The sequence below is a fragment of the Pristiophorus japonicus genome, chromosome 16 (genome assembly GCF_044704955.1).
Source record: "Pristiophorus japonicus isolate sPriJap1 chromosome 16, sPriJap1.hap1, whole genome shotgun sequence".
NCBI classification, from domain to species: domain Eukaryota; kingdom Metazoa; phylum Chordata; class Chondrichthyes; family Pristiophoridae; genus Pristiophorus; species Pristiophorus japonicus.
Genome location: NC_091992.1, coordinates 110,271,166 through 110,297,219, shown reverse-complemented (window position 1 = coordinate 110,297,219; position 26,054 = coordinate 110,271,166). Strand labels below are relative to the sequence as shown.

At 44.5% G+C, this 26,054-nt stretch overlaps 1 protein-coding gene across 1 annotated transcript in view; it reads left to right on the top strand.

Annotated features, from left to right (window-relative positions):
- sdk2b (sidekick cell adhesion molecule 2b) overlaps window positions 1-26,054 on the top strand; it is a 460,427-nt gene that overhangs the window by 16,920 nt on the left and 417,453 nt on the right. Inside the window, exons 3-4 of the mRNA XM_070858209.1 lie at window positions 8,661-8,808; window positions 21,986-22,119. Of these exons, the coding sequence (XP_070714310.1) occupies window positions 8,661-8,808; window positions 21,986-22,119 (282 nt within the window). The remainder of the gene's footprint in view (window positions 1-8,660; window positions 8,809-21,985; window positions 22,120-26,054) is intronic.

The following is a 26,054-nucleotide window of genomic DNA, read 5'->3' as shown; positions in this document are numbered from 1 at the left end:
ACAGAGGAACGTTACTGTGTGGGTGAGGACTGGGACGACTTCGTTGAGAGACTCCAGCAGAGTTTCGTCACGAAAGACTGGCTGGGAGCGGCAGCGGCTGACCAGCGGAGGGTGCATTTACTGAGCTGCGGCCCAAAGACGTATGCGCTGATGAAAGACCTGCTCGCACCCGAGAAGCCGGTGGACAAGTCCTTCGAAGAGCTCAGCCAGCTGATCAGTGAGCATCTCAAACCGGCGAGTAGCGTACACATGGCCCGGCACCAGTTCTACACACACCGGCGTCGGGAGGCACAAACCATCTCGGACTTCATTGCGGACCTGCGGCACTTGGCCAGTCTCTGTAAGTCCATAGACTTACCTGCAGGGGGGAGATGTTAAGGGATTTCTGCATTGAGGGCATTAGTCATGCCGGGATTTTCAGGAAGCTCATAGAGACCAAGGACTTGGCTTTAGAAGGGACGGCATTGATAGCTCAGACCTTCATGGCAGGGGAAGAGGAGACCAAGCTAATTTACGCACGCAGCTCTGGTTCCAACGTGGCGATGGACCAGGAAGTTAACATTGTGAACGCGGCTCAGGATCCCGCAGGCAGGCAAGGACATTTTGAAACCGGTCAGACAGCAAAAAACGCTAGGGTGGGCCCGCAACAGGGACAATGGAAAGGGGATCGGCAATTCACGCCATCTCGAGGAACAATGCGTCCCGTGATGGGACCATTGACATCCACCATCAGAGCACTTAGAAATAACCAAAGGGACAATCAGAGAGGAATGCCTCGTAACAGTCCTTTTGTTATCAACAACCTCAGCTCATGCTGGAGGTGTGGGAGTAGACATACTGCGAAAAGCTGCAGGTTCCAGCAATTTATCTGTAGGAATTGCAACATCAGTGAACACTTGGCCAGAATGTGCAGGAAGGCTGTCGTGAGGCTAATCTATGAGACAGAGGAACCAGACGAGGGGTCTGCAATGCAGGATGATGCTTGGGGCAAAGCCATGGATGCTGAAGTTCAGCGGGTTCATGTGGCTGATGTCCACAGCTCATATACCAAAACGCCACCCATGATGATGAAAGTTTTACTGAATGGCATCCCAGTGCGCATGGAGCTGGACACAGGAGCCAGCCAGTCCCTTATGAGCGCCCAACAATTTGAGAGACTATGGTCACACAGAGCTTGCAGGCCAAAACTGGAACGCATTGACACACAGCTACGGACGTACACCAAAGACATCATCCCAGTGCTAGGCAGTGCAAACTTGGTGGTAACACATAATGGGTCAGAGAATCAGCTGCCACTCTGAATTGTCCCAGGAAACGGCCCTGCACTTTTGGGGAGGAGCTGGCTAGCCGAGATGAACTGGAAATGGGGGGATATGCACGCCTTTTCATCTGTGGAGTGAAGCTCATGTTCACAGGTCCTACATAAATTCGGGGCACTGTTTCAACCAGGTGGCGGGACTTTCAAGGGCACCAAAGTAGTGATACGCATCACCCCGGATGCCAGACCAGTGCACCACAAAGCCAGAGCGGTGCCATATGTGATGCGTGAGAAAATTGAAAGTGAATTGGACAGGCTGCTCAGAGAGGGCATAATCTCGGAAGTTGAATTTAGTGACTGGGCAAGCCCCATCGTTCCTGTTCTCAAAGCGGATGGCTCGGTCAGGATTTGTGTCGACTACAAGGCCACCATCAACCGAGTGACACTGCAGGACCAATATCCGTTTCCGAGAGCGGAGGACCTTTTTGCCATGCTCGAAGGTGGCAAGCTGTTCATCAAGTTGGACCTCACTTCAGTCTACATGACTCACGAACTGGCTGAAGAATCCAAGCTTCTGACCACCATCATGACGCACAAGGGGCTATTTATCGACAACAGGTGTCCTTTAGACATTCGTTCAGTGGCCGCTATCTTTCAGAGGAACATGGAAAGCTTGCTTAAATCCATTCCTGGAACGATCGTATTCCAAGACGACATCCTAATAACAGGTCGAGACACCGAGAAACACCTCCAAAACCTGGGGGAGGTGCTACGCCGACTGGACCGGGTATGCTTGCGGTTGAAAAAGCCCAAGTGTGTGTTTTTGGCCCCAGAGGTCGAGTTTTTGGGCAGGAGAGTAGCCGCAGACGGGATTCGGCCCACCGAAGCTAAAACGGAGGCGATCCGCCGGGCGCCCTGGCCTGGCAACACGTCGGAGTTGCAATCATTCCTGGGACTTTTGAACTATTTCGGGAACTTTCTGCCGAACTTAAGCACACTGTTGGAGCCATTACACGTGCTCTTGCGTAAAGATTGTGAATGGTTTTGGGGGGACGGTCAAGAACGGGCTTTCAATAGAGTGGGGAACCTCCTTTGTTCTAACAAGCTGTTGACCTTGTACGACCCCTGTAAAAAAAACTGGTTTTAACGTGTGATGCATCATCCTACGGGGTTGGGTGCGTGTTGCAGCAGAGTAATGATGACAGCCGACTCCAACCGGTGGCTTATGCCTCCAGGTCACTCTCCCAGGCAGAGCGTGGATATGGCATGGTCGAAAAGGAAGCACTCGCTTGTGTTTACGGGGTGAAAAAGATGCACCAGTGCGTTTTCGGTAGGCGGTTCGAGCTAATAATGGACCACAAGCCGTTAACATCCCTGTTGTCCGACAGCAAGGTTGTCAATGCCAATGCGTCAGCTCGCATACAGCGATGGGCTCTCATGCTGGCTGCGTATGACTACACCATACGGCACCGAGAATTGCGCTGATGCGCTCAGCAGGCTCCCACTGGCCACCACTGAGGGGTGTCGGAGCAAAGCGCTGAGATGGTCATGGCCGTTGAGGCTTTTGACACCGCAGGCTCCCCTATCACAGCCCGCCAGATCAAAATCTGGACCAACAGAGACCGCTCCTGTCCATGATAAAGAAATGTGTTCTGGGGATTGGGCGCATGCACACGGGGCGTGCCCCCAGGAGGTCAGACCGTTTCACAGACGGATGGATGAGCTCTCCATCCAAGCTGACTGCCTGCTTTGGGGCAGCCGGGTAGTCATGCCCCAGAAAGGAAGGGAAGCATTCATCAGGGAACTCCACAGCGAGCACCCTGGCATTGTGCTAATGAAGGCCATTGCCCGGGGTCACATGTATGGTGGCCGGGAATTGACTCAGACCTGGAACACTGGGTTCACAGGTGCACAACGTGTGCCCAGCTGGGCAGTGCCCCCAGGAAGGCCCCCCTCAGTCCGTGGACCACATGGTAACGCGTTCACGTAGACTACGCGGGCCCGTTCATGGGAAAAATGTTCCTGATCGTTGTCGATGCATACTCGAAATGGATCGAGTGCATCATATTAAACTCGTGCACGACATCCATCACAGTGGAGAGTCTGTGTACGGTTTACGCGACCCACGGCTTGCCGGACATTCTGGTTAGCGACAATGGTCCATGCTTCACCAGCCAGGAGTTTATGTCGGGCAATGGTATCAAACACGTGCGGACAGCGGCGTTCAAGCCGGCTTCCAATGGCCAGGCGGAACATGCGGCCCAAGTCATAAAACAGGGCATGCTCTGTATCCAAGGACCCTCCCTTCAGCACCGCTTATCGCGCCTCCTGCTGGCCTACAGGTCCCGCCCGCACTCGCTCACGGGAGTCCCGCCAGCGGAACTACTCATGAAACGCACGCTTAAAACGCGGCTGTCCCTCATTCATCCAGCCCTGGCAGACATTGTCGAGGGCAAGCGCCAGTCCCAAACCAAGTGCCATGATCGAAATGCAAGGGGGAGGTGTATAAAAATTGATGACCCGGTATTTGTTCTTAACCATGCTTTGGGACCCAAGTGGCTTGACGGCACCGTAATTGGCAAAGAGGGGAATAGGGTCATAGTGGTCAGACTCAACAATGGGCAGATATGCTGAAAACACTTGGACCAAGTAAAGAAAAGGTTCAGCATAGACACTGAGGAACCTGAGGAAGAGCATGAGATGTCACCCACACCACTGCTAGTGGACGAGCAACAAGGACATTCACCAACATGCACAGTCCCTGTGGCCAGCCCGGACAGGCCAGAATCACCTCAGGTGACAGAGATGCATGCCAAGGCTCAGCCACCAGAGCCCCAACTGCGGCGCTCCACGAGAGAGTGTCGACCGCCTGAAAGACTTAAACTTTGACACAAAAAAACATGAGGGGGGAGGTGATGTCATGTATGCAACTTTCATACAACTGTAACCTTCATGCAACCACATTGTACGCTGTCTCTGTGTCCTGGAAGTGCACACCTTGACCACAGGGGGTGAACTTGTGAAAGACACTCCTCACCTGGGCACTCAGGTATTTAAAGGGAGATCCCACACAGGGTCATCACTTCTTGGTCCTGGGAATAAAGAAAGGTCACGCAGTGACCATGTCTGCAGTACATGCCTCGTGTGATTCAGTAGCAAGGTGCAGGGACACCACAGCAAGCTTCCAGTGAGTTTTTAGGTAATGTGTTGTTCTGATTATAAAATATGTTTTCAGATGACTGGCGGGCACATTTCCCTCAGAAGATAATTTATGTGCCAGTTTAAAATTCCAGTCATGCAGTCTGTTGTTTTCATAATTGCAGTTTACTATTAATTGGTCTTTTGCACAAAAGTACAAGCAGGGATAAGGTTTCTGAAAGCTTATTCAAAAATAATGTTGTCAGGTAACTCAGATTGGTAGTTCAAATAACTTGTGCTCGGTGGAAGAGATGCAGTGTAGTGTTATCCTGCTTTGGCCCTCGGGGAACCCCATACGTGTCTCGATTATAGAACAACAAATGTCAAATACCTCCGGCTCGTGGGAGAACTACCTCTGTCAATCATATTTAATCTGTCTCCTTTTCTCTGTTGCGTTTTATTTCAGGAAGGAAAACAAGATGAGTGTAAAACCTATTTTTTTTCTTCCTCTGTCGTTTTCGTGCGATATCTCATCCACTTTATACCTCACCATCTCCCAGCTGTATCCTCACAATTTGATTAACATTGTTAAACACATTTTCTTCTGCTTTTTCCCTCCCAACTATATACCTTTAATCAACTCATTAACATCTGTAATTTTCTGCCTCTGTTCTGACGACACAACAGCAGCTATTGGTGTTGTCAGCAGTGCTTCAATATGGCTTTCGATGGATTTCAAACCATAGGCTGTATGTTCAAAGTGACTGGCAGGCATCAAAATCAATACCAACGCTAAAGGAGAGTAACCTTTCAACTGAATTCTTGAGTTAATACACAGGTTGTATACAACAACTACAGATAGTGATACACAGCCAGATAGACAGGTTGCTTTTCAGACCTAATTTAAAAATAATGAAACCTGAGTTTCCAACTCAGTCAGGAAATAAATATCTTTAATGTCTCTCATTATCCCCTGTGTGGGTTTTTGCAATGGTGTCATCCTGATCATCTGTACTGCAGTAATCCATTTGCCGAGGATCCTGTTTCTGGAGCATCTTGAATGCCCTGAGATCAGTAACTGGTCGATTCTGAATGTACAGCAGGAAACTGACCTGAAATTGACAAATAGATTGTTGGGAAAGAAATATGGTTATTTCAAACTGGGAACGTTTGGAATGAAGGTGGGTCTCATTGTTATGCTTAATATCTTATCTGGCAGATTGGCTGTCATGAAGTGTTGGGGCTGTGCTCTGCAGTACAAATGATGACAGCTGCTGATTCCCTTGTACTATTAAACAACATACAGCATCACATAGAAACATAGAAAATAGGTGCAGGAGTAAGCCATTCGGCCCTTCAAGCCTGCACCACCATTCAATAAGATCATGGCTGATCATTCCTTCAGTATCCCTTTCCTGCTTTCTCTCCATATCCCTTGAACCCTTTAGCGGGAAGGGCCATATCTAACTCCCTCTTGAATATATCCAATGAACTGGCATCAACAACTCTCTGCGGCAGGGAATTCCACAGGTTAACAACTCTCTGAGTGAAGAAGTTTCTCCTCATCTCAGTCCTAAATGGCCTGCCCCTTATCCTAAGACTGTGTCCCCTGGTTCTGGACTTCCCCAACATCGGGAACATTCTTCCCGCATCTAACCTGTCCAGTCCCGTCAGAATTTTATATGTTTCTATGAGATCTCCTCTCATCCTTCTAAACTCCAGTGTATAAAGGCCCAGTTGATCCAGTTTCTCCTCATATGTCAGTCCAGCCATCCCTGGAATCAGTCTGGTGAACCTTCGCTGCACTCCCTCAATAGCAAGAATGTCCTTCCTCAGGTTAGGAGACCAAAACTGAACACAATATTCCAGGTGAGGCCTCACTAAGGCCCTGTACAACTGCAGTAAGACTTCTCTGCTCCTATACTCAAATCCCCTTGCTATGAAGGCTAACATACCATTTGCCTTCTTCACCGCCTGCTGTACCTGCATGCCAACTTTCAAGGACTGATGAACCATGACACCCAGGTCCCGCTGCACCTCCCCTTTTCCTAATCTGCCGCCATCCAGATAATATTCTGCCTTCATATATTTGCCCCCAAAGTGGATGACCTCACATTTATCTACATTATACTGTATTTGCCATGTATTTGCCCATTCGCCTAACCTGTCTAAGTCACCCTGCAGTCTCTTAGCGTCCTCCTCACCGCTCACACCGCCACCCAGTTTAGTGTCATCTGCAAACTTGAAGATATTACACTCAATTCCATCATCTAAATCATTAACATATATATTGTAAAGAGCTGGGGTCCCAGCACCGAGCCCTGCGGCACTCCACTAGTCACTGCCTGCCATTCTGAAAAGGACAAAGGGAAGATGTCCTTCAAAGTCAACGAGATGAATAAGCAAATGAGGAAAATGTTCAAAATTGATGGTTTTTATATGTTTACACTTTTCAATTTTAAGTCCTGGTTCAAATGAGCGATTTTACTGTGCAAAGAAGAAAATTATTTAATAGTTTTATATACTTCCTGAGAGAAAGAATATTTGTGTGGTGGAGAATGGAACACGACCTCAATTTGGATATCCAGTGTCAGCATCATGCACTCTCAGGTCAGGATCAGAACAGATTAAATGCAAAGCTCCATACTCTGACCCAGCAATGCTGCAAACTCAGAAGCGCACCCCTTACTACACCACTGTGACATTTTTATTTTCTGTAAGAGCTATCTTTGTGGCCTCATTGAATGAAACCAACAATTTAATTCGTATTTTCAGCTCAGAAACAGTCATTCGGACCAACGAGTCCGTGCTCATGTTTATGCTCCACACAAGCCTCCCACCTTACTTCACCTCGTCCCATCAACAATTTAGTAACACATTCGTGACTATTTTATGCTGTGAGCCTGTGCCCACTTGGAACTGTGTTGAAACTGCCCGTAATCATCTCATGTCTCCTATAACTAGCAGACAAAAATTACTTTCATCTTGTCATTTTGCAGTGCATTCGAATTCAAACACTAAAATTGAAAGGGCATTTGGAGACCCACTGTGCCAATCAGTCATGAATTGTACTAGTCCGCAAATCCCACAAATGAAGAAATATTCAATTGTGCGGTACAGTGGTGCAGTGTGGCAAAGCACCAATACACAGTGTCATGAGATAATGAGACCCACTTTGAAGTTCACACATCACACACTTCCTGATCTCACTGAGCCACTGTCAGTAGATGCCAAGAGAAGGGCAGGAACCTCACCACAGAGAGGAAATGCAAAGTTGAAGGAGGGTCGTCGGCCATTTCAGAGCAGCCTTAGCTAAGCCCTGGACACAGGTTGCTTGCTTACCCTTTTGGCGTGGCATGGGAAAACGAGCACAGAGGAAAAAGGCGGAGGAATTTTGCTATAAATATATATATTTTTTAAATCAATGTTCGAATACAACAATGCAATCTGATTGGTTGGTGAGAAAACACTAATCCTCACGTCGAATTCTTAATTTTGTGACCACCATGTAAATTTCAAACACAATGCCTTGTGAGCTCTTAAAGGGGCCATGTTCCTCTTTGCTGTATATATTCTGATCAGCATCTGGGAACCACTTCCAAATTTCAGTGTCGCATATTTAATTTTTGATGAATGTAAAACTCCTCACTTTTAGAATGTGTTTCTCGCATGACGTGCATCATCCATGGCAAAGATGGTGGCTGTTCTGCTTTCATGCTTCAGTCAGTGTCATTCCAAAACCAGCTTTCATGAGATGTGGCAGCACAGGATAGCTTTCCCCTTCTCGTTACCCTTTCTTCCAGTTGGAATATTCTTGGCCTCTGCTTTACACTTCCTCGTGGCTGGGATCACCAACTCAAAGTGAGCAACCACTGACATCAGGCATGTGCCCCCACTCTGTGGCTCAAATATTTAAGATGGAGATAGACAGATTTTTGAATGATAAGGGAGTCAAGGGTTATGGGGAGCGGGCCGGGAAGTGGAGTTGAGGCCAAGATCAGATCAGCCATGATCTTCTTGAATGGCGGAGCAGGCTCGAGGGGCCAAATGCCCTACTCCTGCTCCTATTTCTTATGTTCTAAAGTCACTGCACATGCCCACTGTCTTTAATTCTGTTTTATAATACCCTGCAAGAAATTTACAGATTATTGTTCTTCTCGATGTTATACCGAAAAATGTTGAGGCCTCTCATAGCATTACATAGAATGTACAGCACTGAGCTTAACATCTGAACCTGACTGTTTATAAATACCTTTTTTTTTAGATATGGCAAACTTCGAAAGTGGTGAAAAACATCTAAGTGTCTCCCAGGGAAATGCTGCAGTTATCAGAGCACCAAGAATTTCCACCTTCCCCCAGCCCCAAGTCACATGGTTCAGAGATGGACGGAAAATCTCACCCAGCAGTCGCATGTAAGTTTTAACAAGATGATCTTTGTAAAGCTACATTAATGTTCTATTTGTAATGTATGCACCTGCGAGTATGCTTACAGGCTGGCAGAGCTGTTGCACTGTGAGTGGCTTAGCCAGTCACGTGATGTTCACAAGACTCAATAAAACCCCAGCCAGTTGGGTTCATGGGATCCACAATGAGACAGGTGGTTATGAACCTGGTAGATGAACTGGTAATGTGTAGTATGATTGTTAAACCTTTGCTAATAAACCAACCAGTTCTTGATAGGAAAGTGTTGCTATGAATTCTTAAGCAAAGAACCCATGAAGCAAATACATTACACTATTAAATAATGTTATTACTTTTTTTAAAAAAGGGGTCTATGTTTAGAGCATTTTCAATCTTTTGCTTTTTATGTCGGTTTTTAATTAAACCGTAAATGCTGGTAGCATTATTAGGACAAGTTACTAAGCCTGAGCTGAATAATATGCAGTAAGGTGCAGTCATTAAGGCAGCTGTGCTGCAACTTCAATTGTTTATGTTAATTCAACTCCCTCACATTGTCAAGACAAATAAGTGAAAGCATGTTAATGACAATTCTTCGTAATTGTTTGGTTTTTAAAATCGGTACTAATGGCGAAACACTTTTTAAATGCAGCTCAATAGGTTAAAAACAGCTGCTCTTTCTCCCACTCCAGGGAGAGAGAAAGAGTAGGAAATGGCAACATATAACTGAATCTAACATTATTTTTGATTAACTAGGGTACCGTAAATCCAAAACAGTTGTCTCAAATATTTAATAGAAAACCATTGCGAAGCAATAATTAGATACCTGGCATCTGTAGTAGAAAATATGGATTGATTGAGATCCATAACAATGCATGGTAGCAAAATAAGTTGTTTACACTGCGTCTAAGAGAATGGGAGTGAAGTATGTAGCTATCTCTTTCTCCCGAACACATTACGTGCAAATACTGCAAAACTATTTCCTTAGATATAAAGTCGTACATTTGTCGTTCGTCCTTTCATCATCATCAATTCCTCAGCCAAATACTTTCCAGAAGATCACAAGTCGAATTCTAAATGGCAGTGCTTCATAGCTTTCCATGACTGCCCTGCTTCATTTGTTCCTGATGTACATTGAATATTTGAACTGATGTATTCTCTCTCACTCGTGCTTTTGTGTTGTGTTGATTTTTCGTGCTCTTTATTTGGGTGGATACTACATTTTCTGTCAATATCCTGTTTTAATGAGATTTCCTTTCCATAGTTCGGCACTCTTATTTGTGTTACCCTTTGCAATCATATACATTCAGAACTGGAAGTAGATGAGCAGATTTTAATGGTGGGGGAAATATGTATTTTGAGACCACTAGCTTTTGAATATATATAAATCCACAGCCTCAAAATAGACATGCATTTAAATCTATTCAAACAAGGTACATATGTAATAAATATATACTTTTAAAAGGGGTCTTTATATTACAGGTGTATGCTTGAGATGTATGGGCTCCACTGCACAATGCCTTCTATCCAAATTCATTCACCAAAGCTCAAAAGAGAAGTAACACACAACTTCCACAGTGACCATGAATCATTTCCAACAATCACTTTGCTTTAATTGTCTCAGTTTTATAACCAGTTCTCTAATGATGTTATCTACATATCATGCAGGAGCACGAATACACTGCTCCTTATTAAAATGAGACAGTTGGGCATTCTGTTTGCTGGATATGATGCTGAATTGAGTTAAATCTTCACCCTGAGAACCACCACAACCTTTCCCAGCGAGAGTGATGCAGGGATTGAATAGAAGTTAATGCTTGGAATCCCTCGGCCTGACAATCTCCAATCACTCCTGTGCTATTGGAGGATGTCTCTGGCACTATGGAGGTGCTCCCAAATTTGCATTTAGAAATAGTGCCATGTTCAGAATGATGGAGCCTGAATAATATGGGCCGATGTATGCACTGGCTGGTTTTACTTGCTGGTTGAGTGTTGTAGTGACACGAAGTCTGCATAATTTACTACTGGAAACAGAAAGGTCCATGAACACATTTAACTTCCATCAAGAGAACCCTCATGGAATGAATCTTGATGACTTGGGATGTAAATGCATCATCTCGTGTGCTGCTGAGCCACACTGATAAGGAAGGTCCCACTTTAAACTTTTGGTCTGCACTGAGTTAGCTAAGTAGGAGTGCTACATTTAGCCGTGATGTTTGCGGGTAGGGAAGGGAAAAAAATAATCTCCGGCTTCCACTGTGGTTAGATATCCATTGACCTCTGCTGGGAAGTTTATGAATGGTGAGGTGAGAAAGGGATCAGACTTGTCTTCGATGACCCTATGATCAAATATTCTGCTAGTACTCACTGGTTGCAGTCACACTTGAAAAATAATGACTTGCGTGAGGCACAGGAGGGCTGCTGGTATCCATGGAACTGTTGTCAATGAGAGAAAGTGTGTGCAAGAGAGGAGGAGAGTAAGTGGGAGTAACTAGGGCCAAAGGTTGAAAACAATCCCTCGTACCGACGGAGGACTAAGAAGATTATCTGACCAACCAGTTTTGTAAAGATGCTGTTTTGCCAGAGGGACACATTTTATTCAACGACAACCGCCACTCCCACCCCCACCCTTTTAATGTAGCAACTAATGGTACTGTCTTGTGCTGCTCTCCACCCTCACCCCCTGAAGTACAGGTACAGTTAATTCGGGAAGAAGTTGGCCTGATATTTCTGAGAAGATTCATAACTATCACATTGAATGCATTTAGACTTCACTGTCACATTGCACTTCATTAATATTCACAGGAGTTTAATGGAAAAAGACTCAGATAATTCTGACTGGAATTCAGTTTGTAATTTGAGAAGTGATGTCGACTGCGGGGGCATTCTGAAAACAGAATTTTAATAAAGGCAGACGGACTCTGGGCAAATTAAATTTTTGCACAGTTAAACTGAGATTGCTAAGTCTTATCAGGAGTGCACTCTATAGAGAGAAAAAAGAGGTGCAACATGACAAAAAGGATTTTACATTAAAATTATCAGGCTGTTGCAGACATCTGTCTTTGTTGAGCTGTCATTTCAGTATGAAAAGAGAGCGATGAGCACTGCTGTCACAAGTGTCAGCAGTTGCATTCAGGCCAAGTTATCCAATATTTTGTGCAGTGCTGAGTGCTTTGTTTAGCATTACAGCATTATTCACCTTTGTGCTGATTTGCCTGTGTGGTTGTGTGTGTGCCTATCAAGCTGAGAAATGCAACTTTGCATCCAGTGACAATATAAAAAATCTCTGGTCAAGTGCGCCACATATCAAACCACCAATATTAACCTCAGAATACGTCCAGTCACAGAAGACCAGCTCTTCCTGTACCAATCTGACACTTCCTTTGAACACGCATTCTCGCTTTCTTTCTCTTTCTCCAAGCCTGTAGTTTTCTGAATCAGGTAGCAGTTTCCTATGCTTTGCTTATCCAGTTTACAGCCAGCAAATACCCCAATTTGTTGACTGAAGGCATTGACAGACAACAAAAAGAACAGAACATAAGAAATAGGAGCAGGAGTAGGCCATTCGACCCCTCGAGCCCTCTCCGCCATTCAATGAGATCATGGCTGACCTTCTACCTCTGCTTTCCGACACTATCCCAAAATCCCTTGATTCCCTTAATATCCCAAAAAGTGTGTGGATGTTTGGTAGAAGACATATCATGTTTATTTTTTATTCCCAGACCAACAAGTTTATGCCAATAAGCAGATTTCTGAGATAATTTACACATGTAAAAACTTGAGTTTAAAAAGTCAAAAAATGTAGACTAAAAAACAAGTTTGACAGTGGTAAGATGATTGATGTGCTGATATCATCAAGAATCCGATGATGTAGCAATTTGCCTTTAAGGCGCTTGATTACTTGCTTCTAATAAAGATGTTGGTTCAGAAGAGTAACGCTGCACCAACGTTAATGTTCTGCTCTCCCTGTTTAGCTTACTTCATGGCACTGCTTCCCGCAAGTCACAGAATTGAGAACATGGAGAACCACTTTCCTGTGCACACAGTCAGCACAATAACATGGGACTAAGCAACTGTGTGGCATTTAGCTACTGCTTTCATGATGTGAGCCTCATTTTTAGCCAGCCAGAAGTGGACCCAGTGAATCTATCAACATCTTGCAAGGTTCATGAAAAATGGGTCTCTATTGCCACTGAAACAGTAAAGGTTCCATTCGCTGCACTCTTCAAATATGAAAGTGCATCACATTTAGATGACGTGTGAAAAGTCTAGATGCATATTCATGCTAAATTTGCTTAGTCTGGTCCGATTTTAAATTCTATAACAAGCAAGTGGTATAGTAAGTGGTATAATAATCACCGCACATCACTGTAATACTCTAAAGAGCCTAGTTCTCCTGATTTTAAAAAGACAATTAAAGATTATTAAATTGAAGTTTTTAACGGTAATTAGTCCTCATGTAATTATCCATGCTCCTTCCCACCCCCATTTCCAATCCACAACATCTCACGCCAATCTTTTGAAATGCAGCAGAACTCTTTTATATAGAAATCGTCAAACATTTCTGATCAACCTTTTCAGGAGTCAGTTAATTACATTTAATGATTGGCATATTTCTGAAATTTAGAGCTCAGCTAATTTAAGTTACATTACCGGACATTAATTACATTTATGGCATTATGCAAACGTATATACATCACAGGGCACAAAATGAACAGCATAGCAGAATAAAATACTGTGGCTGTACGAATCACAGTGAGCTGCTGATTGGAGCACTGCGTCCTGAGGCTGCACATATTGTCAGGTATGGGGGGTTTACTCTGCTGTAATAGCTGTTATCATCTTGGTAACTTGGATGAAATTTGGTAAATTGATCATTTGAGTTTGAATCAGAATGTTATATAATTTGGTTTTCAGGAGCAATTGAAATAAAGTTTTGAAATTGTTCCAACAGATTAGAATCTAAAATGTCGAACCAGTTCAAAAATGAAGCTGTTACATTATCAGATTAGCAATAAGGAATTGACTCATTGTTAAACTGTCAGTTTCTCAACTAGACCTCACTGCGGACTGGCACCAGTCCATCTGCTGTTTACAAAGGCAACGGAAGCCATACCTCAAAGCACCCACTTATTCCAATTGTACAGAATTGCTCATCCAAGTAAAATACATTATGTATATTATAGAACCACTCAAATATAACCCCTTCTGTCGTATTCTTGGCTACTAGTGAGCATTTGTGTCATGTATTCAACTATCATTGTAACCCATGTAGAAGCTGACCTAAGTTGGACACCTTGAGAACATTGACCACAGGGGGCGAACGTGTGGAGCCATTCCTAACCTGAACTTACCGGTATAAAAGGGGAACATAAGAACATAAGAACCTAAGAATTAGGAACAGGAGTAGGCCATCTAGCCCCTTGAGCCTGCTCCGCCATTCAACAATATCATGGCTGATCTGGCTCCACCCACCTTCAGTCTCTCAAGGTCTTGGTAATAAAGGTAACTGGTCACAGAGTGACCTTCTCTCAAGTATGGGCCTCGTGTGCATTTATACTGTACAGTAAGTACATATCATTGGCGACGAGAAACTGGGATTTAAACCTTGCAAGCATGGCCACTAGCAGCACAGAAGAGAGGTACTGTGTTGGTGATGATAGGGACGACTTTATTGAGAGACTACAGCAAAGTTTTGTCACTAAGGAATGGTTGGGACAGGATTCGGCCGACAAACGCAGGGCTCATCTCCTGACGGTTTGTGGATCCAGAACGTACCTTCCAGGGCCTTCCAGCGCCAGAGAAGCCAGCGGACAAGACGTTCGAAGAGCTCAGTAAGTTGATCGGGGAACACCTTATACCGGCGAGCAGCATGCACATGGCGAGACACCGGTTTTACACGCACCGGCGACGAGAAGGGCAAAGCGTTCCAGACTTCGTGGCAGACCTCCGGCGACTGGCGAGCCTATGTAAGTTCCCAAATGCATGCAGAGCGGAGATGCTGCAAGACTTTTTTATTGAGGACATCTGGCACGCTGGGGTTTTCAGGAAACAGATTGAGACCAAAGACTTGACCTTGGAAACGGTGGCTCTGATAGCCCAGACAATTATCTCAGGGGAGGAAGAGACCAGAATGATTTATGGCAAAAATCTTGACTCAAATGCGGCACACGACCAGGGAGTCAACATTGTTAACACGGCACACAGTTCTCTAGGCAGGCAAGGGCAATCGGACATGCCCCAGCATACAGTCACACCCAAAGGGGGAATTCAACAGAGACAATGGCTAGCTGAAAGGCGATTCATGCCATCGCAATGGACAATGCGGCCAGTAATGGGGCCATCAACACCTATTAATGGTGTGCTTAAGGACAGTTACAGAGACAGTCAGAGACGATCGACTGGTAATGGACCTTTTGTTTCCAACAATGGGGCCTTCAGCTCATGCTGGAGGTGTGGAGGCAAACACCCAGCCAAAGCTTGCATGTATCAGCAATGTACCTGCAGAAACTGCAATGTCAGCGGTCACTTGGCGCGTATGTGCAGGAAGCCTGCAGCCAGGTTGATGTACAAGGAGGACGGGCCCGATGTAAGCACTACGAGGCCAAATGAATGCTGGGGGAAATCGCTGGAAGCTGAAGTTCAGCGAGTTCATGTGGAGCACATATACAGTTCATATACCAGGACGCCACTGATAATGATGAAAGTGCTCCTCAATGGCATCCCAGTATTAATGGAGTTATACACGGGGGCCAGCCAGTCCCTGATGAGTATCAAACAGTTTGAAAGGTTGTGGGTGTCCAAGGCCAGGAGGCCAAAATTATTGCCGAATGACACACTGCTACGGACATATACAAAGGAGATCATTCTGGTGCTAGGCAGCGCCATGGTAGTCGTGACCCACAAAGATTTAGAGAACAGGTTGCCACTCTGGATTGTCCCGGGGGACAGTTCCGCACTACTGGGGAGGAGTTGGCTTGCTGTCATGAACTGGAAATGGGGCGATGTCAATGCAATTTCTTCTGTGGAGCAAGTATCATGCTCACAGGTCCTGAAAAAATTTGACTCATTATTTCAACCCGGCATCAGCACTTTCATGGGAGCCAAGGTAGTGATTCACATAAACCCGGACGCCAGGCCAGTACACCACAAGGCCAGAGTGGTGCCGTACGTGATGCGGGAAAAGATAGAATGCAAATTGGACCGCCTGCTGAGGGAAGGCATCATCTCGCCAGTCGAATTCATTGACTGGGCGAGCCCAATCGTGCCGGTGCTCAAGGCGGATGGGTCGGTCAGGAGATGTGGCGATTACAAGGCCACCATCAATCGGGTGTCACTCCAAGACCAGTACCCGCTACCGAGAGCGGAGGACCTCTTTGCGACGCCAACCGATGGCAAACTATTTTCAAAATTGGACCTGACCTCAGCTTACATGACCCCAGAGCTAGCAAGTGAGTCGAAGAAGCTGACCACCATCACGACACACAAAGGATTGTTTGAGTACAACAGATGTCCGTTCAGGATTCGTTCGGCCGCCGCGATCTTTCAGCGAAATATGGAAAGCCTCCTCAAGTCGATTCTAAGGACGGTGGTTTTTCAAGACGATATCCTCATCATGGGTCACAATACTGAAGAACACCTCCACAACCTGGAGGAGATGCTACGCAGACTGGACCGGGTAAGGCTGCGACTGAAAAAGGCTCCAGAGGTAGAATTCCTGGGGAGGAGGGGTAGCAGCAGACGGGATCAGACCTACTGCGTCCAAAACGGAAGCGATCCAGAGAGCACCCAGACCCCGTAACACGATGGAGCTGCATTCGTTCCTGGGGCTCCTGAACTATTTTGGCAACTTTCTTCCCAAATTGAGCACACTGTTTGAGCCGCTACACGTGCTCCTACGCAAAGGTCACGATTGGGTCTGGGGGGACAGCCAGAAAAGGGCTTTTGATAGAGTACGCAATTTGTTATGCTCCAACAAACTGTTAACGTTATGTGACCCATGTAAAAAATTAGTTTTAACATGCGATGCATCGTCCTATGGGGTCGGGTGTGTGTTGCAGCATGTGAATGCCAATGGTCAGTTACAGCCGGTAGTTTATGCCTCCAGAAGTCTGTTCCAGGCAGAAAGGGGCTACGGGATGGTAGAAAAGGAAGCGCTAGCATGTGTATATGCAGTAAAAAAAATGCACCAGTACCTATTTGCCAGGAAATTTGAGCTGGAGACAGATCACAAACCCCTAATGTCCCGTTTGGCCGACAACAAGGCCATAAATGCGTATGCATCGGCCCGCATACAGAGATGGGTACTTACGTTAGCCGCCTATGACTACACAATTCGGCACAGATTGGGCACTGAAAACTGCGCCGATGCACTCAGCAGGCTCCCACCAGCCACCACTGGGGGGGTCAACTGAGCATGATGCTGTTGAAGCTTTCGAAAGTGAAGGCTCACCTGTGACAGCCAGTCAGATTTAATTCTGGACAAATAAAGACCCGCTACTGTCTTTAGTTAAGAAATATGACCTGAATGGGGACTGGGCAGCCACGTACGGGGCATGCCCTAAGGAGTTTAAACCGTTTCATAGGCACAAGGATGAACTCTCGATTCAGGCCGATTGCCTACTGTGTGGAAACCGAGTAGTCATGCCCCAGAAGAGCAGAGAGGTGTTTATCAGAGAACTTCACAATGAGCACCCGGGCATTGTCATGATGAAGACAATTGCCATGTCACACGTTTGGTGGCCAGGGATCGATGCAGACCTGGAACTTTGTGTTCGCAGGTGCAACACGTGTGCTCAGCTGGGCAACACACCCAGGGAAGCCCCCCTTAGCCTCTGTTCCTGGCCCGCCAAACCATGGTCATGCATCCATGTGGACTACGCAGGTCCTTTCATAGGAAAAATGTTTTTGGTTGTAGTAGACGCCTACTCCAAATGGATTGAGTGTGCCATTTTAAATTCAAGCACATCCTCTGCCACGGTAGAAAGTCTACGGGCAATGTTTGCCGCCCATGGTCTACCGGACGTTTTGGTCAGCGACAATGGCCCGTGCTTCACAAGCACTGAATTCCAGGACTTCATGGTAGGCAATGGGATCAACCATGTCAGAACGGCACCGTTCAAGCCGGCCTCAATCGGCCAGGCGGAACGAGCAGTGCAGATAATCAAACAGGGGATGCTCAGAATCCAAGGGGGTTCCCTACAAAGCCGCTTATCACGCTTCCTGTTGGCCAATAGATCCCGACCACACTCGCTCACAGGGGTCCCACCTGCAGAGCTGCTAATGAAAAGGATGCTCAAAACCAGGTTATCCCGTATACACCCTACCAAGAAAGAAAATGTTGAGAGCAGGCGTCAGTCACAATGTGACTACCATGACAGGAATGCAAGGGCGCGATGTATTGATGTCAATGACCCTGTTTTTGTCCTTAATTACACTGCAGGGTTCAAATGGCTTGCAGGCACTGTGATTGTCAAAGAGGGGAATAGGGTTTTGGTAGTTAAACTTACCAATGGTCAGTTACAGCCGGTAGTTTATGCCTCCAGAAGTCTGTTCCAGGCAGAAAGGGGCTACGGGATGGTAGAAAAGGAACACGTGGATTAAACTAAAAGGGGGTTCAGCAACCCCTTAGAAGAAGCAGAGGAAGAACACGACGTAGAGTTTACTCCACCACAGGTGACCGAACACCGGAACGAAGTGGAGGAGAGCCCAGTCACTGTGGGCAGTCCGGACAGGCCTGAGGCACCGCAAATAGCAGACACTCAGGCCAGCGCCAAACAACCGAAGCCCCACTCAGGTGCTCTACAAGGGAGCGTAAACCACTAGAGAGACGTAACCTGTGATCCCAATAAGACTTTGGGGTGGAGGTGATGTCATGTATTCAACTATCATTGTAACCCATGTATAAGCTGACCTAAGTTGTACATCTTGAGAACATTGACCATAGGGGGCGAACTTGTGGGAGACACTCCTAACCTGGACTTTCCGGTATAAAAGGGAAAGCTCCACCCACCTTCAGTCTCTTGAGGTCTTGGTAATAAAGGTAACTGGTCACAGAGTGACCTTCTCTCAAGTATTGTCCTTGTGTGCATTTATACTGTATAGTAAGGACATATCAATTTGGTTGAGGCTTTCATTTTCTGACCACCGGACCTACCCTGATAGAAACATAGAAAATAGGTGCAGGAGTAGGCCATTCGGCCCTTCGAGCCTGCATCACCATTCAATATGATCATGGCTGTTCATGCAACTTCAGTATCCCATTCCTGCTTTTTCTCCATACTCCTTGATCCCTTTAGCCATAAGAGCCACATCTAACTCCCTTTTGAATCTATCTAACGAACCGGCCTGAACCACTTTCTGTGGTAGAGAATTCCACAGGTTCACAATTCTCTGAGTGAAGAAGTTTCCCCTCATCTCGGTCCTAAATGACTTATCCCTTATCCTTAGACTGTGCCCCTGGTTCTGGACTTCCCCAACATCGGGAACATTCTTCCTGCATCTAACCTGTCCAATCCCATCAGAATTTTATATGTTTCTATGAGGTCCCCTCTCCTTCTAAATTCCTGTGAATATAAGCCTGGTCGATCCAGTCTTTCTTCATATGTCAGTCCTGCCATCCCGGGAATCAGTCTGGTGAGCCTTCGCTGCACTCCCTCAATAGCAAGAATGTCCTTCCTCAGATTAGGAGACCAAAACTGTACACAATATTAAAGGTGTGACCTCACCAACGCCCTGATGATTGGGATGGTCCATACAGGCCAATGATCAGGAAGTCGCCTACAATAATGTAGCCAGTCTGTGCTACTGAAGTCAGTGTTCATAATACTGTTCCAATGCTGCTACCTCTGGGGTCACCAGGGAAAACCACTTGCTCACGTGGTTATAGGTGGCCCCTGCAGTATCATCTAATTTATCTTGTGGCACGAACACTGATTGTGTCCTCCCAGCTGTAATGTATGCACCTGTGAGTATGCTCACCGGTTTAACAAAAGAGTTGTTGAGCTGTTCTGTCCTGTGCAATAAGTTTTTAAGTCGGTTCACAGACTCCCAGGCTGCCTGCAATTTTTGCGGTCTGGAAGAATCCGTGTTCCACATGTGTGTAAAGTGTGTGAGGTTGCAGCCCCTCTTCCATCATTTGAAGGGGCTGCTCCTTGATTTTTGGCTGCACTTCAGTCCCACGTTCCTGATCTTTGGGCACCCGGCGCGGAGGGGAGCGGGTAGGTCGGAGGGCCTCCTCGTAGGACCCCCTCCTGGACCTAGCCAAGGTGGCCATTAATCGGTCCAGGGTGTGATTCAGCCCGACTGCCTGCCTCTCTTCCGCGGATACGTCAGCGCCTGGGTGTCCCTGGAGATGGGGCACGCGGTGTCTACCGGTACGCTCGCGGCCTTCTGCGAGAGGTAGGCACTGGAGGGACTGGGATGCATCATCACCCCCGGGAACAGAATTTTAATTTAATTTGGCAATGTTCCCAGTTAATTTGTTAATTTGAGGGTTCTAGTGCCCTTTCACAAAGGGGGCATTTGATTTAAAGTTTAGTTTAAAATAGTTGTAGAGCTGTTGAGTTGGGCGTGGTTTAGCCAGTCACGTGATGTTCACAAGACTCAATAAAACCCCAGTCAGTTGGGTTCAGGGGATCCACAATAAGGCAGGTGATTGTGAGCCTGGTGATGTGTAGTGTGATTGTTAAACCTTTGCCAATAAATCAACTCGTTCTTCATAGCAATGTATTGCTCGGAATTCTTAAGCAAAGAACCCATAAATATTACATCAACTATCACCCTGACTTCAACAACAAACTCCGCACATATACCATTAAATAATAAGTTCTGATATTAGATTAAATGAGCTAGAATTTCCACTCCGTTTCCGCGGGTTTTCTCGGCAATATTGCTCGTTTTCGGCAGAAAACCACCCGCCGACAATTTCCACAAAGTTGCACGAAGAGTTCCGCCGGCGGTTTCAAAATACCGCTGGGGAGCGGACCGCCGGCGTGCACTGCCGAAAAAAATGCAACCGCCCAAGTTTGGGTTCAGCGGTGACCCATAGGTAAGATTGAAAAAAACGGCCACGAAAAGTAACCGGAACTGGGCGGTAGGTAAGTACCCTGCAAAAAAAGGTAAGTTAAAGTGTTTTTTGTCATTCTTTTTACATTCTTTTACAACGATTAAGTTGAAAAGGGTCCTAAGAATGTTTTCTCATTTTTTATTTTTGGTGTTTTGGAAAAAAATATTTTTGTGTTTTCCCCCCTCCCCGAGGCCCAATCGCAGCCTCAGTCTAAATTTAAGTACGTACCGCCCATTTTGATTAAGCACCATCCAATTTGCCCAGGATCGTGTTTTCCGCCCAGAATTTGCATCTAAGACTCATTTTTCTCACCGGGTGAATTTTTCCTTTTTTTGTGCAATTTTTCACCGGTGTTAATTTAATCTTAGAGACCTTTTGGGCGGCAATCTGGCGGTGGCGGATTTTATGGAAATTCTAGCCCAATGGTCCTCAATGATCTAACTTTTAATGCCATCCACACCATGTGGGAAATCTATTTCCATGTGAGCTTGACTCAGCAGCGTTTATCAGAACTCTAATCACATTTGGTGGAATATGATTTTGTTTAGTATTTGATATCGAATATATTTGAATATACTAAGATGCTGAAAATAAGAAATGTTGTAACATTTTGCAAATCTTGTATTTTTTCTCTGCAGTTTGTAGAAATTCTGATCCAAGCAGAAAGAAAAATCTTAGTGCCATAGTTAGATGTTTTCAATTCAACCTTTTACTGTATCAACTAAAAATAAGGTTAAACAGTAAAGTTATTCATAAAAATGTTCTTGCTTTGTGTTATTTTTGTCAAGTTTGGTTCCTCATGTGATGGTTACTTTATTGTGAAGACTATCTGGACTGAAGCTGTGAGCACAAACTACCAGATTTCATTGAGACACAAGCATTATTGTGGGACTTTCACCTTAAAGAAGAAACTTTAATTGGAAATATTTACTTCCAATTACCAGAAACCTTGGTTGGTCTTATACGAGAGTTGCTAAATCTAAGGCTTCCACAGGGATAATATCTCTTTGACACCAGACCATTATGTGCACAAAGAGCGTTACAGCCTTGAAAGACAACATGGGCAGATTCCTTTCTTTGCAAGCCTTGCCATTTTTCATTTCTGCCCCCCTTTGTCCCAACAGAGCTATCACAATGGAAAACACACTCGTCATCCTGTCAACAGTGGCCCCCGACACAGGAAGGTACTATGTGCAGGCGGTAAATGACAAAAACGGAGAGAACAAAACCAGCCAGCCTATTACCTTGACTGTGGAAAGTAAGTGACACGGAGACTGAAGTTAAGTTATGAGTAGTGAGTATTCATCAATTAATTACATGATGAATGGGAGGTATTTCAGAAATGGTCACAACACTTACACTAAACAAATGTTGAAATCATCGTATGCTGCACAGAAGCTCACATCAAGGTTGGGTCAAGAATCATACAATGAAATAACATCACCTCAGGTCAGTCCTAATCAATATGCCATACGATGAATAAAAACACTGTTTGTTGTGCTTAAAAATAAAAGTCAATGCCAAGTGACGCTTAATGCAACAATTCACGACTAAACGCAGAGTATGGAATTAATCTGCTATCAACAGGTAGTGCTCACATTCACCATTAAACAACCTTGCATTAATATCTGTGTGCGCAAGATTGTAATTATTGGATGAGGACTTTTTTTTAAAAAATGAGTTCCACTCACTGAATAATGAATACATATTTTATTGAGTGACAGTGGGCCTTTTAGAGATGCTGGTTTCTAACATAATGTCATCAGGATCACCTCCATGATCTCCTAATCTTTTTGCATGAATTGTATTTACATGAAAAACATAATCAGCTTATTTTTAGCATCATACTGTCTGGGCGAAAAGATTAATAATTTATATGAAATTTTTGTTATCCTCACCTACTTTAAGTTGTTCCTATTCTTTTGGTTCAAACAGATGTGTTCATATAGCCTCCAATAACCAGTGCCATTTGTGATAGTTTTAGAATCAATAAGCAGTGTAATGAGACATTTCAGAACCCTGAGCTATGTTAATTAAAGTGGTCAGCTCCCCACCAGTAATTTATCGGTGAGGAATAGGGAATTTAGCAGCAGACCAGTGATTATGGATAATGAGTAATCAGTCCATCCTTAGGCAAGAGCTTAACTCTATAGGTGGAATACTGTGCAATTATTGGCAGACGGGATTGAACCAAATACTCCCAAAGGGATCCAGTTTTATGTACTTGTTCAACTTATTATTAACAAATTTAAAAGTCACTTGTAAATTAGCACAGTTCCCTCTTTTGATAATTGGGATTATAATGAAACAATCATTTTTAGTTATTTCAGGATTTTTTTTCCCGAATAAAGCAATTGCACAGACGTTATTGATCAGTTAAATTTGAAGGATTATTGATTAGTTAAATTTCAACTAAATGAAACTGACCTAAAATTGACAGATCAGGAGAAAGGAGTGTTGAAGATTTTGCTTCTTTTATTGACCTTGTGGTTTTGTATTGTTCTTACCGTGACTGTTCTGTAGCTATGATTCCCAGGCTTACTTTCTAAAATTATAGACCTGCCTTTTAGGAGGTCCAGCCATGTAGAAGGTGTTAGTGTGAAACAGAAGGATTGAAAATTAGTGTGAGAGAATACAATCCAACGGGCAACATTCAATGTGTATGATAGAACTGGTTTGTAAAGTGTTTCTATTTTAATTTTTTTTTTAAACATTTCTTCTCATTGGAATAGTGAGGGGTCTTTTATGGGCAGGAACCATCCTGGCAGTGAAAGTGGGTATGGAAGATGTTTATGGAAGATGTAAAAGTCATCATTCTGTCCCTTCTCTCACACTGGGACAGATATGTGTGAAAATACCTTGTTCTACAGTTGTCCATGCTATCACTCAATTTATACCAGAGACAAAAGATAAAACAAAATTGTTGTGCCAAGGCAAGTATATTCCCTTTTTTTTAAAATCCATCATTGATGGAGGACAATACCGTGTTCTAGAAAGTATTGAGGTAAGAGAAGAGAAATATATTCCATATTTTGTTTTTTACATATTCATTTGTTTTTCTTGTCAATGAAACTGACTTTAGAATTAATTATTTGCCTTTTCAATGAAATCCTTTGGAAATGAAAAGGATGGTAATCAATACTAATATGTTATTAATGTAGTGATGCTATACTGTCATTTCAAATTGATTGCATATATGCAGCATTAGTTTGGCTTCTTAACCAACCAGGTTGACTTCGGTAGCTGTGACATTTACTTTAGCCCTCGGCTTACCAATCTCAAAGCACAAAATGCAATGAAGAATTCCTGCCCACCCCTTAGACCGTGTACTCTTTGCTAAGTTATGAATTTTAAAGAGCTCTGAGCAGGTCTCCAGATTTCAGATGATCCTGTCAGCTTCCTGCAGAATTTAATTTGCAGTAAATCTGCACAGACTGACATAGCAGTTTAGTATTTAAGAGTTGTTCAGACAAATCTGTGACCGACAAAGTTCATCCCATCCAAAGGCATCATTTGTTTTTTGTTAAGTATTTAATAACTATGATGCACAGAAGAATCCTCCATTAATGTTCCTTCCAACCTGCGGAAAATGTTATGAAGTTTCAGCCAGGCATATATGTCAATCTGGAATCCCGCACAAGTTGATAGCCCCCAAGATGCTAGCAACTCACAAACAGCCTTGAATAATAGATAAGACGTGTTAAAGCAAGTAATTACCCAGAAGGTGCAGCTAGTAATTTTAAGATGCGAGTATGCCCAACAGGTCTTCACTTTAAGTGTCTGAAAGCATAAAAGGGAATGCAAGGATTGAAAGTAAAATGTATTTTCTGTGTGTGCAGACATGTGCCACCGGCCAGAATATGTTTATTTTTGGCACTTTATTTGCTCCATTTCCAGTTTTTTTTTAGAATCAACAGTGAACATAGCATTGTGTTTTTTCCATCTAAAAAAGAAGGGACCTTTGTTAAATGTTATTTAAAACTTCTCCACTTATCATTTTTGGTGATTTTCTTTCTTTATATTTTTGAAGATTTTTGACAAAGTACCAGGTGATGGTCTATTACGGGGAGGAAAAGGTTTCAAGTCTCTTCTTTTGTTTTAAATGCCGAAAATGCATATTAGCAAATAGAGATTCAAACCCAGGCGTATTTCCACAGCATTGTTTCAGTCAAGGCTGCAAGCAGTGAATTTAGAATTGTGTTAGTCCTTCCAAATGTTGCTTACCACCAAACTGCATTTCTAGGGATGTTTGGGCTATACATTCCTTGGAACAATTTGAATTTTTACATTAAAAGTGTATGATTTGGGTTAACTTTTGTACTTCAAATTTGATTGTGTAATCCTTTTCTTAAGATTAAAAATAAAGGTTCATTGGATTTTCCACAGACCAAACAGAGCCAGCTCGTCCTTTCCTTTTCCCCATCCTAGGTGCTTGCAACTTCATTTACCCTCCTCAAAGCTGTGGCTCAGTGGGTAGCACTCTCGCCTCTGAATCAGAAGGTTGAGAATTCAAATCCTGCTCCAGAGACTAGTGCAAAAAGCGAGGCTGACGCTCCAGTGCTGTGCTGAGGGAGTGCTGCACTGTCAGGTGTGCTGTCTTTCGAATGAAATATTAAACCGAGGCCCCGTCTACCCTCTCAGGTGGAAATAAAAGATCCCACGGCACTATTTCGAAGAAGAGCAAGGGAGGTGACCCCGGTGTCCTGGCCAATATTTATCCCTCAATCAAAAACATTATCTGGTCATTATCACATTGCTGTTTGTGGGAGCTTGATGTGTGCAATTGACTCCAAAAGTACTTAATTGGCTGTAAAGTGCTTTGAGACATCCAGTGGTCGTGAAAGGCGCCATATAAATACAAGTCTCTCTTTCAAAGCTTCTCTTTGTCCGGTTTCTCTTCTCTCCCAACAAAGTGCTGCTGCTAAGTTCTCTCTCTCTCTCTCTCTCTGCCTGTCCCTTCTTCTCTGCTGCTTTAAGCATTTGTTCTGGCCCCGACAGTGCTGCTGCCAGATTTTCTCTTTCCCTTCTGTGCCCATCAACATGCTGCTGGCTCCATCCAGCCCCCCACCCTTCCCAAGCGCTGCTGTTGGCTTATCCTCCCTCCATAGATGCTGCTGCTGGCCTCATTCCTCGACAGATACTGCCCCTGCCCTCTGTCTCCCGCTTCAAGTGATGCTGCTTCAGGTGTTAACT